This window comes from Acomys russatus, chromosome 5 (genome assembly GCF_903995435.1).
Source record: "Acomys russatus chromosome 5, mAcoRus1.1, whole genome shotgun sequence".
Lineage (NCBI taxonomy): Eukaryota > Metazoa > Chordata > Mammalia > Rodentia > Muridae > Acomys > Acomys russatus.
In genome coordinates, this window is record NC_067141.1 from 27390415 (window position 1) to 27407110 (window position 16696).

The 16696-nt window shown below is 50.0% G+C and overlaps 1 protein-coding gene across 1 annotated transcript; it reads left to right on the forward strand.

Moving 5' to 3' along the window:
* Nucleotides 1-5652: 5652 nt before the first annotated feature.
* Slc29a2 (solute carrier family 29 member 2) lies at nt 5653-13056 on the forward strand. The gene is made up of 12 exons (XM_051145862.1): nt 5653-5857; nt 6097-6178; nt 7340-7500; nt 7631-7770; nt 8314-8448; nt 8650-8747; nt 8955-9039; nt 10026-10162; nt 10324-10429; nt 10517-10602; nt 11461-11663; nt 12119-13056. The coding sequence occupies exons 1-12, from the start codon at nt 5829-5831 to the stop codon at nt 12228-12230; spliced, it is 1374 nt and encodes a 457-aa protein (XP_051001819.1). The 5' UTR covers nt 5653-5828; the 3' UTR covers nt 12231-13056.
* The last annotated feature ends 3640 nt before the right edge of the window (nt 13057-16696 follow it).

Consider the following 16696-nt stretch of genomic DNA (forward strand, 5'->3'; position numbering starts at 1 on the left):
AAGCTGAAGTTGGGATCCCCAGAACCCACATAAGTGCTGTGTGGATGTGGCAACTCACCTGTAACTCAAGCCCTCAGAAGGCAGAGAAGGGATGCCTGGAGCAAGCGCAACAGTGAGACTAGCTAAATCAGTGAGTTCTGAGTTTGATTGAGAGAGTCTGACTCAAAGAACAAGGAGAGTTATGGAGAAAAACTCCTGACTTTAACCTTGAATCTCCGCATACACAGGCCTATGTATGCATACATGCATACCCACACATACATGTGGACCCACACACATGCAAACACCAATAAACACATGTGCATGAGAAAAAGAAAAAAAGCAAAGATTATTAATTTCAAAAACAAGCTAACTGCTAGGAAAAGATATTTTAAGAAAATGAAGGGAATTACACAGGAATGGGCTTGTTTGTTTTCATTTTCATAGTTGTTTATTTATATTTTACATGTATGAATGTTCTGCCCGCAAAACAGAAGGAGGCAAGAAGAAAGCATTGGTTTCACTAGAACTGGAATATATAGATAATTGTGAGCTGTCTGTGGTGGATTCTGGGAAATGGACGAAACTTGGTCCTCTGCAAGAGCACCATACAGGTGCTGGGAATTGAACTCAGGACCTCTGGAAGAGCAGCCAGTGCTCTTAACCTCTGAGCCATCCTCCAGCCCCGACAAGTGAACTCTTAAGCATCTAATTGGGACTGGCTTACAGTTTCAGAGGTTTAGTCCATTATCATCATGGAGGGAAGCATGGCAGCTCGCAGGCAGACATGGTGCTGGAGAAGCAGCTGAGAGTTTTACATGCAGATCCACAGGCAGCAGAAGAGGGAGACACTGGGCCTGGTTTGGGCTCCTGAAACCTCCAAGCCCACCCCAAGTGACACACTTCCTTCAGCAAGGCCACACCTCTCACTCCTTCTCAAGTAACGCCACATCTGAAGACTAATTCAAATATACGAATCTACAGGGACCATGCTTGTAAAAGTTACTTTATTTTAATAATTTTAAATTTCTTTTTTAATTAAACATTTTTAAAATTTTTACATAAAAAGTTATCTTATTCTCCTGGCTCACTTGTTGTCTGAGAGGCTCACTGCCTCCTTCTGCTGGCCTAGGCCTAGTCCTGGAAGCTTCTAGCCTCTACATAATAATCTATCCTAGGCCAAGAATGTTTTCAGCATCTGAGACTTACTGCTTAATAAGCTCACCCTTACTTGTTCTTTCTGAGCTCTGGGCTGGCTGGTTCAACTCAGCTGTTCTGGCTCAGACTCTTCTCCCAGCTGACTTATTTAACCTGGCTTCTCTCTTGACCCAGAATTGTTCTGCTTGGCCTCAAACTAACTCAGCCATCTGCTCTAATCTGGCTTCTTCTCATTTTCTGGCTCATTCCATCTTCACCTAAGTTCTCTCTCTTTGCAATTCATCTCTCTATTACTGTCCTGATTTAAAAAAAAAAACAAAAAACAAAAAACAAAACTGCCTCCTTTCTCTGAAAAACTGCCTCTCAAGTAGCTTCCCTTTCCACTCTCTTTTCATGAGAGGTGGGTGTATCCTATTCTGTCAAATTTTCTCTGATTCGTCACCTTTTCTGCCACTCAATTAGACATCACCTTCAAACATGGGTGCTTCCTTCTACAAACTAACTTTACTTTTGTTTGGGATTGAAGGCATGTACTACCATACCTGGATCTTTAGGTAAATCTTTAGCTTTTCTTTACCTGATATTTGCTCTATACCAGGCTGGCCTTGAACTCAGATCTGTTTGCCTCTGTCTCCTGGATTAAAGGCATGTTTGTATTCCAGCCGGATCACACAGGCCTAGAAGGTCTTTGGATGTGATCTCTTGCCAGAGCAGCCATGTTCTGAATTCACATTCCTCTACACATTCTTATTCAAACCATCACAGGATCTGACATTCTGGTCTCTAGAGGCGCTGCAAACACATGATGCACACATATACACACAGGCACACACATGGTACACACATACACACACGGGCAAAACATTCATACACATAAAATAAAAATGAATAAAATCTTTAAACAAACAAACAAAAAAGGAAGGTATTGCCAAATGGAGTCATGATCCATTCTGATGAGCCAAGATCATGAGTTCAAGACTATCCTGGACTACATTGTGAAGTCCAGACCAGCCTGGCCTAGAATGAAGTCTTGTCTTTAAAAAAGCAAAAGAACAGCCAGGCATGGTGGTACACTCCTTTAATCCCAGCACTAGGGAGGCAGAGGCAGGGGGATCGCTGTGAGTTCAAGGAACAAAGAGAGGTCTAGGACAGCCAGGGCTACACAGAGAAACCTTGTCTCAAAAAAACAAAAATAAAACAAAATAAAGTGAGTCCAGGACAGTCAGCCAGGGCTCCACAGAGAAACCCTGTCTCAAAAAACCAAAAAGAAAACAAAATAAACTGAGTCCAGGACAGTCAGTCAAGGCTCCACAGAGAAACCCTGTCTCAAAAAACAAAAACAAAACAAAATAAACTGAGTCCAGGACAGTCAGTCAAAGCTCCACAGAGAAACCCTGTCTCAAAAAACAAAAAGAAAACAAAATAAACTGAGTCCAGGACAGTCAGTCAAGGCTCCACAGAGAAACCCTGTCTCAAAAAACAAAAATAAAACAAAATAAAGTGAGTCCAGGACAGTCAGCCAGGGCTCCACAGAGAAACCCTGTCTCAGAGAAAAAAAGAAAAGAAAAGAACAAGAACAAGCAATGTGGGGCTGGAGAGATGGCTCAGTGGTTAAGAGCACTGCCTGCTCTTCGAAAGGAAACTGGATTCAATTCCCAGCACCCACATGGCAGCTAATAACTGTCTGTAACTCCAAGATCTGACATCCTCACACCAACACACATAAATTAAAATTAAGTAAAAAAATATTTTTAAGAAAGAACAAGCAATGAGCATTAAGGTAAATTACTTATTTCAGTTAGTATCATACGGCTCACTCACTGTCACAGATGTACCACATTAATGCAGGATTTGAATAAGGGAGATCGAGTTGCACCTGCAGCTCATACATAGACCCCTGTCCTGTTTGCTGAGGTATTCTGTAAATCTAAAACTAGACTAAAAATAAAAAAACCAACTATTTGGGTTTTGTTTGTTTTAAACCACGCTGATAATTTCCCGAGCCCGGGCTGTGGCACAGACACAAAGCATCGTCTGTAGGGTTTAAATACACACAGCATTTCCTGGACCTCAGGCGCTGTCTGGGGAGACGACAGCTGCACTGTTTCGCTGGGAGTTTCGCCAAACCTTGGTTGCCGCTCCAGAACAGCACGTCAAGACATGCTAGTGGCCTTTAGAGTCAGCTTTTGCTCTCTCTGATATGTGCTTGTACGTGGGGGTCTATAAAGAGGGGCTAAGCATGTCCCTTATCACCATGGTGGGGAGTATGGCAGTGTGCAGGCAGAAACGGTGCTGGAAAAGTAGCTGAGAGTTCTCCATCCAGATGCACAGAGCCTTCACGTGTCCGAGCACTAACCTATTCACACACCTCTTATTTTATTACTCGACGCTTTCCTTTCTTGCCTCTCTCAGGATATCACTGTGCCATCAAAATGCCTCACCCCTAGGTTTTGTTACACACAGTCTCACCACAGACTAGCATTTGCTAATTACACAGATCCCAGAGTCGGCCTGAGCTGAAAACCTGAAGTGAAATCCAACTCCAGGAAGCCTGTGCCTCTGCCCAGCCACAGGGATCTATTTGTGTGTCCCACAGTGTGCCAGCACTTTCCTGTCCCCCTGTGTTTCCCGCAGTGTGCCAGCACTCTCCTGTCCCACCCCCCCCCCCACCACCCCACCCCCACGTACAGGCTGCTCTTTTTCTGAAGTGCCTCATCCTCTTCCATGCCAGGCCAAACGAGCCTGTCCCCAGACCTCCACCCTTCACTTCTGCCTTCAAAACTGTGCCAGGCTAAGTCCCCCCCCCCCACCTCACCTCACCCCCCCACCTCGCCAACCCCCACCCCCGCACCACTTTGACTCATCTTCCTATGACTATCAAGTAAGAAAACAATATCAACAATAATTATTAAAATAAGTATGGGGCTGGAGAGATAGCCCAGAGGTTAAGAGCGCTGCTTTTCCAAAGGTCCTGAGTTCAATTCCCAGCAACCACAGGGTGGCTCACAGCCATCTAGAATGAGATCTGGTGCCCTCTTCTGGCCGGGAGGTGTACATGCAGTCAGGATGCTGTATACTTAATAAATAAATATTTTAAAAAATAAGTATGAGTGAAATGGAAGCAATTGACTTGTACATAGGTAAAATTGTGAAGAGATGCCCTAAGGCCAGTTCTGGGTGCAGAGTGGATTAAGAGGCATTGAAACCTGTTAGAACTGAATTCAGATAGTCTCTCTCTCCCTACCCCCCCATCTCTCTCTCTCTCTCTCTCTCTCTCTCTCTCTCTCTCTCTCTCTCTCTCTCTCTCTCTCCCCTACCCCCCCTTCCGCTCTGTGACAAGGTTCTGGGTTCAGTCCCCAGCAACACAAGAGAGTCACCTGTAGACCACCATGATATATTAACCACTCTGGATGAACCAAGCAGTGTGGCTAGATTCTGGGAACCAGACAGAAACAGCAGTAGCATGGTCTAGTCGGCACACAGGAAAAACAATCTAAAAATAACTATATCCTTTAAAACACACACATTTATAGTACAGTTGTTGGGAGGGAGGGCACAAGTGTTTGTGTGGAGGTCAGAGGACAATTTGCTGGAGTTGCTTCAGTCCTTCCAACATACGGGTCCTGGGGTTTGAACTCCGATCATAGGGCTTGGCTGTGAACACCCGTATCGGCTGAGCTGTTTTACCAGCCCAGATAAATATATTCTTAATTTAGGAAAGCAGTAATTCTCACTTCCTCCATGCGAGAGAAACTACAACTCATGCATAAATGATAAGATTGTAATTTTCACGGGGTGGGGGTAATAGTAGAAGGTGACTGACTGCATCTCAGTAACGTTTAGCATGTTATGACGTGGAACCGCTGGAAATTATGTTTTTAAGTACCAGTGGTGGTGGCAGCGTCGGCGGCTGGGGAGGGCGACGAACATCACTTCCTGGGCCACAGTTCCCTCCGGAGCCTTTGTTGAACCCTCCTTGCTGTCTTCTATATCTGTCGGGGAGCTCAGTGCAAAAGCACCTGGCCACTTTTTCCTTGACCTCTGGGAAAACTCCCTCGGAGCACTCACTCTGCCACAATAGGCGACACCGACTTCTCCCTCCGGACCAGGCTTGCTCCCTAAGCAGCGAGCTTAGAAGGCAACAAACCTTAGGGGGTGCAAGCGCGACTCCACCTTGGATCGGGCCAAGAGGAAGAACCCCTAGCTTGGTCGGCTATGCCCAGCTACCAACGGACCCCTTCCTTCCCGGCGCCGTCCTTGTCCTCCCCACCCCCCACCCCTCCCCAAGATCCCGGAAGATGCCCACGGAGAGGACAAGGGCCTGAAGGGAGAGGCGGTGTTGAGACCCAGCTGTCCACAAGCAAGCAAGCAAGCAAGCAAGCAAGCAAGCAAGCAAGCGAAAAGCGGGATCCGAATACCTAAGGCAGAGTCGCCAGCGAGGTGGAGTCTAGAGAGCCTGCGTTGGCGGGGGAGGGGTGCTTGGGCCCTTTGTCTCCGCCCCGGGGGGTGGAGCCGAGGTCCGAGCCTGCAAAAAACGTAGTCCCCTGCCAGTACCCTCTCTCTACCTACTGCCCTCCGACCTTGAGATTCCAGGACCCGGGCCAGCGTCGTTGTCCTTTGGCCTGCCAGCCCCGCACAGGCGCAGATGCAGCCTCCCCGCACCTGGCCCGGCACATAGGACTGCGACAGCCATGGCGCGCGGAGACGCCCCTCGGGACAGGTGAGATGGGAACTCCATGTGGTGAGTACCGGGGGGCCCAGATGCCAGCCTTGAGGCTGTGAATTCCCGCCGGTCTGGATGCTCCTGAGCTGAAAGACCAACGGGATTACAATTCCCATCAGCCGATTCCCTAAGAGGCCTGAGTCGGGGTAATGGGGGTTGTAGTCCGTTCTACCGAGGGGCGGCTAGGGCGGCCCAGGCGTACGTCCTCGGGGTGACCTTCTGACTGCTCCCCACAGCTACCACCTGGTCGGCATCAGCTTCTTCATTCTGGGGCTGGGCACCCTCCTCCCCTGGAACTTCTTCATTACGGCCATCCCGGTGAGACACGCAGCCGATGGGCAACCACACGGTCACAAACCGCGGTCCCTCCAGCCGCCTGGAGCTGCGGTTCATGAGCCGCTTTCCTCACCACGCCACCTTCTACAACTCACCAGTCAGCGGAAACACCAAACCTCATGGAGGGAACCGCCTCTCGCCTAGCTAGGCGAACTTTTAAGGATGTCCAGATCCCGGAGGGACAGGGCCATCAACACAGGGAGTCCTTTGTCGTTATTTCTGTCCAGTCATCCCAAAAGTGGATTTTCCAAACCTTTGGCTTTCTTTGCAATGATGTGAATTACATTCATTCAGCTAGCATTTAATGTGCAACTACGGTGGACCAGGCATTGCAAATGTAGAGGAACCATAAGAGGAAAGCTCTGTTCCCCCAACGCATGCATTCTTTTGTGGGACCGAGTTATTCAAACATAATTCAGTGGGATAACTTTCCAGGTGCCTGTGGAGTGCCTGGGTCCGTGCTGGACCCTGGATATCCAAAGATGAATCAGCTGCCGAATTTGAGAGCCATAGGGCCAGAGCTATTAATAATGTAACATGACACGTGCTGTTGCTTTCCAGCCAGAAGCATATTTGTAAAGTAGGAACCGGGCAGGCAAAAGGTGGGGGTGAGGGAATTCAGGGTGGAGGCAAAGAAGAGCCTATTTAGAGAAACATCTAGAGCTTGGAGCTTACCAGAGTGGAGAGCAGAAGACAGACAAGAAAGGGAGTCTGGGATCAGATTCTAAAAGATCCTACCTAAGATGGGAGGTCTGCCTTTCAGGCCACAGGAAGTTACACAGTTATATAGAGTGGTGAGATGTGTGTACCTGAGAAAACAGTGGCTTAGTACCTGAGCTGGGGCCTGGCATACAGTAGGAGTTCAATATATACTCATGGAATGAATAAGTGTCGAGGCTGTTACAGGCGTGGGAGTGGAGGCTGGAGCCAGGACACTGACGAGGAGATAGGGCCCAGAGATGTGGCGAGGCCTTGGGCTCAGCTGCAGAATTCAGCTGTTTAACTTAGTGCATACCCCTCTAACTCCAACTGTGTGCCAGGTCCTGGGGACAGTACAAAGACAGGCCTACAGATTCTAACTGAAGTGTGAGGAGGTGAGGAAGGGAGGTGCTTCCTGACCCCACACTCTCTCTCTATCGGCAGTACTTCCTGGGGCGGCTAGCAGGTGCCAACAGCACCACTGAGACCCTGAGCACCAACCACACAGGTCCCACAGACACTTTCAACTTCAACAACTGGGTGACACTGCTGTCCCAGCTGCCTCTACTGCTCTTCACGCTCCTCAACTCCTTCCTGTATCAGTGGTAAGACCCGCAGCCTCCTTGTGGAGCTTGTCATCCCTGCTCCCACCCCATCGCTCCAGCTCCACTGCCCTGCCCCTGTGCCAATCCTCCCTTGCCTGGCCACCTGATGTCCTCCGCCCCTTCTGACCAGCATCCCCGAGTCGGTGCGTGTTCTGGGCAGCCTGCTGGCCATACTACTGCTCTTTGCCCTGACAGCAGCATTGGTGAAGGTGGACTTGAGCCCTGGGCTGTTCTTTTCCATCACCATGGCGTCAGTCTGGTTCATCAACTGTAAGCGCATCCCCTCCCCTCCCCCACCCTTTCTTGTACACAGCCCACAGCCCAGCAGATCCTTGAAGGAAAGACAATATACCGTTATCACCCAGATCCCCAAAGAAGAAACTGAGCCCAGACAGATGAAAGTCAGGTGTCTCAGAACCATAGTGACCTAGGGAGGCCTCCTAGTCAGAAACCCCACAGATCAAGGGTTGTATCTCAGAGAAATAGGCTGGGTGGAACGGCACATAACTTTAGTCCCAGCACTTGGGAGGCAGAGGCAGGCAGATCTCTGGTAGTTCAAGACCAGCATGGTCTACACGATGGCTTCTAGGCTAGCCAAGGCTGCATGGTCAGACCCTGTCTCAAAATAATAATAATAATACTAATAACAACAACAATAATAACAAAGTGGAGGATGTTCTACCATACTGCCTTAAGTCCCCAGGAAAACTCACACCTGCCTAGCCTAGACTGGAGTTTCCAATGCACCTTATGGACACTTCTCTGATGCTGCCAAGGCTGCCTGAGTACTGTCCCCTCCCTGTCTCTACACAGCCTTCGGTGCAGTGCTTCAAGGCAGCCTTTTTGGGCAGCTGGGTACCATGCCTTCTTCGTACAGCACTCTGTTCCTCAGTGGCCAGGGCCTGGCTGGGATCTTCGCTGCCCTTGCTATGCTCGTGTCAATGGCCAGTGAGTCCACTTGGATAGCTGAAGGGCTGGGCAGAAGAGAAGGGATACAGGAGGAAGATGCTGGGGTGATGGGGAAGTGGATGCTGAGGCTGAGGGGCGGGGTTCCTGGACTCTGCACTGAGGGAGAATGACTGCCTAACACCACAGGAAATTGGGACTGTGGAACTTGCATCTCCTCTGCAGCTAAGGTTTCTGTCACAGGTGGTATGGATGCCCAGACCTCCGCCCTTGGGTACTTCATCACCCCCTGTGTGGGCATCCTCCTGGCCATCATTTGTTACCTTAGCCTGCCCCATCTGGTAAGCCTGCCATTGGGCTAGATGCCCCACTTTGGGGAATTTAGGACAAAGCTCTGGGGGAGGCCGAGGAAGAGAGACTAGACCTCACTCAATTCTGAGCTCCTTAGAGGAGATGTTGACTTAGGGGACCTCAGGCTCCCAGCCAGGGGTGTGGAGGGGGTAAACAGACAGGTCTTGGGCAGGACTGACTTGCTGATCTTTCTGCAGGAGTTTGGCAGATACTACCTGGCCAAGAAGCTGTCTCAGGCCCCAGCTCAGGAGCTAGAGACCAAAGCTGAGCTCCTCCAAGCTGGTAAGCTCCCAGGACCCTGCAGAAGGTACAGGAGACACAGAGGAAGTTCAAGTACACTCCTCTGGGAAGTGTTCCCTTCTCTTGGAGCCTTGCGTCAGCAGAGGCAGGCCATGAATGGAAGCTGTCCCCGCTACCCTGTGGTTCAGTTTCCTCTTGAACAAAATGGAGAAGCAGCAGCAGTGAGCACTTTGAATCCAGAATCTCTTAAGTCCAAAGCCTTGGACCGATCACTTAATTGCTGTATTCACCACTTATTTGTTCTTGTTGTTGTTTTTTTGACAACAGGGTTTTTCTGTGTGGGCCCAGGCTCAGACTCAGAAATCTACCTACCTCTGCTTCCTGGGTGCTGAGACTAAAGGCATTTACCATCGTGCCTGGCTTAGCCTCCATTTCTTCTTCTTTTTTTTTTTTTTTAAGATTTATTTATTTATTATTATTTATACAGTGCTCTGTCTGCATGTACACCTGCACACCAGAAGAGGGCATCAGATCACATTATAGATGGTCGTGAGCCACCATGTGGTTGCTGGGAATTGAACTCAGGACCTCTGGAGGAGCAGTTAGTGCCCTTAACCTCTGAGCCATCTCTCCAGCCCTTATCTTCCATTTCTTTATTGCAAAGTAACAATGAAAGACTCCATCCAAGGTGCTTAACTCAGTACCTGGCACGTGAGCCCAGGGATAGCAAGTCAGAGGTCAGGCACAGAGGTCAGGTAACAGAGAGTTCTAGGCTAGCCTGGGCTAGAAAAAGATCCTATCTTTAAAAAATAAACAACAACAAAAATGTAATTCAGTGATATGTGTATACAAACAGCCCAGGACACCATGGGTCAGTCCCAACTCCGCAGTAAGTAAGTAAGTAAGCAGACTCTCCCCACTGTTGATCCCCTGCCTCCTGTACTTAGGCTGGAAAGAGCCACTTTTTTCACCACTGAGGATTTCCTTGCCTTTGGAAAACTGAGTCATGAGCTTGACCTCTCCCCTAGATGACAAGAATGGGGTTCCCATCAGCCCCCAGCAGGCAGGCCCAGCTCTGGAACTTGACCTTGAGAAGGAGCCAGGACCGGAGCTGGATGAGGCACTGAAGCCAGAAAAACCTGCAATCTTCGTGGTCTTCCGGAAGGTTCGTCATCTTCTGGAAGGCCTAAGAGATAGCTCCTAACAATCTACCCAGGGACATTGTGGGCAGGGCTAGAGCAGTGAGGGGGGCGGGGGGTGGGGGGAGGGCTGCGTGGTGGACACGGGGCTGCCCTGCCCACTCACACCCCTGCCTCCGGCTCCCAGATCTGGCTGACGGCGCTGTGCCTTGTGTTGGTCTTCACAGTCACCCTGTCAGTCTTTCCTGCCATCACAGCCATGGTGACCAGCTCCACCAGCCACGGGAAGTGGAGTGAGTGTTGGGGGTGAAGCAGAGGCTGGGGAGCTAGGGATGAAGACCGATGGGGGTCGGGGTGACTGTCAGCTCTCTCTGCCTCAGGTCAGTTCTTCAACCCCATCTGCTGCTTCCTGCTCTTCAACATCATGGATTGGCTGGGCCGGAGCCTGACCTCTTACTTCCTGTGGGTGAGCTTGTCTTGGCTGAACCAGCCAGAACTATGGAAAGTAACTGGGGACCAAAGGGTGCAGAGGAACACAGAAAGGTGACTTCCAGTGGTACCCCTGACCTGACATCAAAACAGCCCTCCAGCTGGCAATAAGTGATGGCCTCTGCAACGGGCAGGCTAGGCTGGTTCCTCTAAAGATGAAGCCACCACAGCCAGTGGAGCACCATGTCCCCAGCACCCAGCCCCAGCTCAGCCCTTGGCTGTGTGAAGGTTCGGGTACCTGGTGAGGAATTGGACATGACTATTTAAAGGATTGCTGTCAGCGGGGTGTTGTCTCCTTATGTGAAAGCTCCCTGGGACGCGGAACAAATGGAACAGCAGCAACCTAAGTGGGGATGCAACCTGGAGACCCAGCCTCCCACCATCTTAGAACATCATCCTGTAATCCCAGCACTCAGGAGGCAGAGGCAGGTGGATTGCTGTGAGTTCAAGGCCAGCCTGGTCTACAAAGCGAGTCCAGGACAGCCAAGGCTACACAGAGAAACCCTGTCTCGAAAAAACAAACAAACAAACAAAAAAAAAAAAAACCAACCAAACTCATCTAGGTTAGGTTGGAGAAATACAGGCCGGTGCTCGGATGGCGCAGTGACTGTAGGTGATGTCCTGCGTGTTTAATGAAAGCTAGAGGACAAGATTCTGTATGCGCCTATTAGAAAGAATTATTCAGGGGCTGGAGAGATGGCTCAGTGGTTACGAGCACCACTGGCTGCTTTTCCAGAGGACCTGAGTCTAGTTCCCAGCACCCATGTCACCCTGCTCCAGGGTACACACCCCCTCCCAGCTGCAGGTCCCACACTCACCTGAGCCTCTGTCACAGCCAGATGAGGACAGCCGGCTGCTGCCCCTGCTGGTGTGCCTGCGCTTCCTGTTTGTGCCACTCTTCATGCTGTGTCATGTGCCCCGGCGCACCCCGCGGCTGCCCATCATCTTCCGGCAGGACGCCTACTTCATCACATTTATGCTGCTCTTCGCCGTTTCCAATGGCTACCTGGTGTCTCTCACCATGTGTCTGGCCCCCAGGTCTGGGAAGCAAAGGGTTGGGTGCTGGTGATGGGAAGGGCCTAGTTCTTGGAGAAAGGCCATCTGGAAAAGACCTCTAGCGCCATCCTATGGGACAGGCCTTCACTGTGGCACTCGCCCCAGTCAAGTGCTAGGGACTGGGGAGGTTACCTGCCCAGGCAGCCCAGCTATTTTCTACAGGGACAATAGGGCTGAACTCTGAGGAGAGTAAACATGGCAGGAAGAACCAGTTGAGGACGTTTTGTTGAGAAATAAAGTGATGGAATCTAGAATCCTATAAAGCTTCATTTCACAAAGGGAGAGACTGAGCCCAGAGAAAGGTCAGGTTACAGCGACAGAGGGTGGGGTCAGACCCAGACTAGAGCTCCAGTGCTAAGAGACAGGAGAGGGCCCAGAAGCTGTGTCTAAGGTTAAACTCAGCAGTCTCTATACGTTCCTGTCTCTGTGTGTTCTAGACAGGTGCTGCCGCACGAGAGGGAGGTGGCTGGAGCCCTCATGACCTTCTTCCTGGCCCTGGGGCTCTCCTGCGGAGCCTCTCTCTCCTTCTTCTTTAAGGCTTTGCTCTGAGGGCCACCAGGGCACCCCACAGTCCTCATCAGTGCTGCTCTGGAGCTGGGTACTCCCAGGTGAAGGCCCTCCCTCTACTACACCAGGCCTCTTGGTCTGTGGGTGCCTGGAGGGGGCAGGAACTACTACCTTGGCTGGTAGCCACATTGAGTATGGTGAGGGAGACGCCACCAGGCATCGTTCTGCCCCTCACCCAGGAGTGAACCGGGACATCGAGAGATGCACCTCATCGAGACACACTAAGGAGCAGATTGGAAGGCGGTGATCAGAAGAAGGTGCAGGGCCAGAGCCCTTCCCTGACACCAGGACCCCAGGGATCAAAGCCACCTGGAGGCCTTGGCTCCAGTACAACAGCTTCCCCCCAACCCACCACCCACCCCCGACCCATCCCTAAGGCCCTGGGTAGGGCATGAGGTGTCGTGGAAGTTGAGGGGAAGAGAAAGTGCAAAGGACTGACCTCTGGACCTCCAACAGTGTTTTTTCATAGTCAATACTCCCCGAATCCAGACGGGCCTGTCTAACAGAAAGGCAGGTAGCCTGCAAGTGTTGCGCACTGCACTTTACAGTTTGCAAAGTTTTCTACAACTATTCACAGAAGCCTCAGCCTGGTCTCTGGAGCAAGCTGGACAGGGATTGTGTCTCCCTGAAGTGGGATGCGACTGGTCCACGGAAGAGTGAGGCCTTTGCCTCCTTCCTCTGTGTAGGTGCTGCCCCTGCCCTTAGCCCACCACTTGCTTCTCTTCCTCAAAGGTCTCCAGGCAGGTGCCCTGGGCACTTGCTACCATCTTTTCACCCCATTTCTCCTCTGTTCCCAAGTCCAATAAAAACTTCATTTCTATGATGGTTTCTTGGACTGTTTGCTTCTAAAGCCCTGCTCACTCTGTTGCCTGTTATCTGGGCGGGATAAGTATGGTGCAACCACTTGACGATGAGGTGGCTGATTCTGAGGTGGGGTCTGTGCACTGGCTGTCTGGACCTCTTGACAGCTACAGAGGCCAAATGCTGTACAAGAAGCTATCAAAGCCAGGCGCGGTGGCCCTCACCTGTAAGCTCAGCACTCTGGAGGCAGAGGCAGGCAGATCTCTGAGTTCGAGGCCAGCCTGGCCTATAAAGTAAATCCAAGACAGGCAAGACTACACAGAGAAAGCCGGGAGTCTGGCTAGAGAGACAGCTCAGGGTTTAAGAGCTCTGAGTGCAGTGCCCAGCAAACACAACCTTACAACCTTCTATACTGGGATCTGCTGCCCTCTTCTGGCTTTCAGGTGTACATACAGATAGAGCACTCAAACATAAAACAAAAAATTTTTAAAGATTGAAAAAGAAAAACCAGAGCTGGGCGTGGTGGCGCATGCCTTTAATCCCAGCACTGGGGAGGCAGAGGCAGGCAGATTGCTGTGAGTTCGAGGCCAGCCTGGTCTACAAAGTGAGTCCAGGATGGCCAAGGCTACACAGAGAAACCCTGTCTCGGAAAAAAAAAGAAAAAAGAAAAACCAAAAAATAAAGAAGCTATCTTTTCAGAGTGAGCACCCAGGTTTGCTTCCTAGTACTCACATGGTGGCTGGGAACCCTGTAACTCCAGCTCCAGGGGACCCAGCACTTTCTTGTGGGCTCTGTGGGTGCCAGGCACATGTACACTCATGTCCATCAAATAACAATAAGTAAATCTAAAATGAAGGAAGAAGCATGGCTTTGTCTCCCGAGCAGAGCGCTGGGCTGAACAGCTAACCACTGCTGTCCCATTTATTGAACCCCAGCTCTCTCCTTCTATGCCTGCTTCCTCTCCCAGTGTGCTGCTCATTCCCAGAAGTCTTCGCCTCAGAGAGGCAGTCAGCCTGAGCAGCGCTTTGGCGACCTAGCCAGGGCCCCTGACAGGTGGAGGAGCGCGCATGTGCCACTCGCTCTGCCCAGGAATGTTTCCTACCCTCTGCCTTTCATGAACATCCATGGAAGAGTTGAGCCAAGCGCTTGGAAGCCACAGGCTCCTGGTGTCTTGGAGGATGGTAGGGCAAGCTATGAGACTGGAAGCAGAAATAAACCTCAAGGCCGACCTCAAGGAAAGACCAAGAGCTGCTGTTTGAGGCTGGTAGAACTGCAGGCCAGTCCTTGCTGAGTCTCCTCCTTCAGGGAACTCTCTAGGCCTGGCTGACTGGGCCAGGAAAGTACCCCTCCCTCCACTTACATGCCAGGCAGTCTCAGGAAACCCACAAGGGTCACTGTCACCTGGAGCAAGCTAAGAGTAGGGCTAAACAGTGGAGCACCAGGCCCAGAAAAGGAAAATCATGGTGCAAATATCCTGACATCACACCAACTTTTCCATCAGACCAGGAGGAGGCTGGTTTTTTAAAAAAAAAATTATTTGTATGAGTGATGTCTTAGATTCTCTTGCTATGAAGAGAGACCACAACCACAACAACTCTTATAAAGGAAAACATCTATCTGGGGCTGGCTTACAGACCAGAGGTTTAGTCCATTATCATCACGGCAGGAAGCATGGCAGCAAGCAGACAGACGTGGTGCTGGAGAGGGAGCTGAGAGCTCTACATCTGGAGCCGATGGCAGCAGAAAGAGACTGTGTGCCACTAGGCCTGGCTTGAGCTTCTGAGACCTCAAAGTCCGCCCCCCCCACCCCCTCCACCCTCCAGTAACACATTACCCCCAACAAGGCCACACCTCCAATAATGCCACCCCCTAGGAGTCAAGGAGGACCATTTTTTTTCAGCACAAGTGAGTTGCCTGCATATATGGCTCTGTACCGTGTGTGTGGTGCCCACAGAGAGCAGAAGGGAGTGTCAGAGCCTCTGAAACTGGAGTTTACAGACGGTTGTGAGTTCAGATGTGGGTGCTGGGAACAGAACCTAGATCCTGTTTGAAAGTAGCCAGTGCTCTTAACCACTGAACCATCACTCTGGTCCCTACTCACCACCACCACCCCTTTTTGAGATAGGGTCTCACCATGTAGCTCACTCTGTCGGGACTGGAACTATTTAAATGAGGCTGGCCTTGACTCACTCACAGAGATCTGCTCCTGTCTCCCAAATGCTGGGGTTAAAGATGTGCACACCACATCTGGAGGAAGCCAGCTTTCCGTGTTAAGAACAAATGCTTGGCGGGCTGGAGAGATGGCTCAGAGGTTAAGAGCACTGGCTGCTCTTCCTAAGGTCCTGAGTTCAGTTCCCAGCAACCACATGGTGGCTCACAACCACCTGTAACGAGATCTGGTGCCCTCTTCTGGTGTTCAGGTGTACATGGCAGACAGAACACCGTATACATAATAAATAAATAAATCTTTAAAAAAAAAAAAAAAAAAAAAAGAACAAATGCTTTAGCAGATGGGCTGCACATGTCCATTCCTGTCCTGCTACCCAGTGTCCTGCTCCTACTAGCTACTCAGCCCTCTAGTTCTGTCATCAGACTTGGCCTCGCTTCCCTTGGAAGTTTCAGTGTGGAGAGGACTGAGCTGTTGACCAGGCTAGCCTCAGGCTAGCCTCAAACTCACAGAGATTGTCCTGCCTCTGCCTCCCAAGTGGCTGAGATTAAAGGTGTGTGCCAGTGCTGCCCAGAGAAATGGCTCAGCCGTTAAAGGCTAGGCTCACAATCAAAAATTAATAAATCTTAAAAAATAAAAAAGGCATCTTTTTCATGGGGCTGGAGAGAGAGTTCGGTGGTTAAGAGCACTGCCTGCTTTTCCGGAGGTCTTGCGTTCAATTTCCAGCAACCACATGGTGGCTTAAAACCAACCATCTGTAAATAGGATCTGATGCCTCTTCTGGCATGCAGGTGTACTTAAAGATAGAGCACTCATATACAAAAATAAATAAATCTTTAAAAAAAAAATCTCACTACATGAAGCTCATGGACCCTTACCCACACAAAAGTTACAGGCATTGCTCTCTGATCTACCCTTCCCCCTTTGCCTTGTAGAGCTCTCTTCAAGATCCAATCTGCTGAGCCAGGGCGACACGGAGAAACCATGTCTCCTAAAACAAAAAACAAAACAAAACAAAAAATCCCTTCTTACATGTATTCCTGTAATGAATGTTGTAAAGTCTATTGTTGTTGTTGTTGTTATTATTATTATTATTATTATTATTATTATTATGTTTTTCAAGACAAGGTTTCTCTGTGTAGCCCTGGCTGTCCTGGAACTCTCTCTGTAGACCAGGCTGGTCTCGAACTCATTGAGATCCACCTGCCTCTGCCTCCCAAGTGCTGGGATTGAAGGCTTGCGCCACCACTGCCCAGCCCTGAGACTATTAGTCTAAGAGTTCTGTTTGTGAAGAAAAAAAAAAGTTAAAAACAGTATTACTGATATAGGAATTAGCAACAAATATATATTAAACACACACACACACACACAAACAAAAACAAAAAAGACACCAGAAATTGGAAACGTGATTTTACAATGAAATTGTATTCATCAAAGTCAGTACTAAAGTCATACTGAGGAGGTGACAAGTTGTGATGTC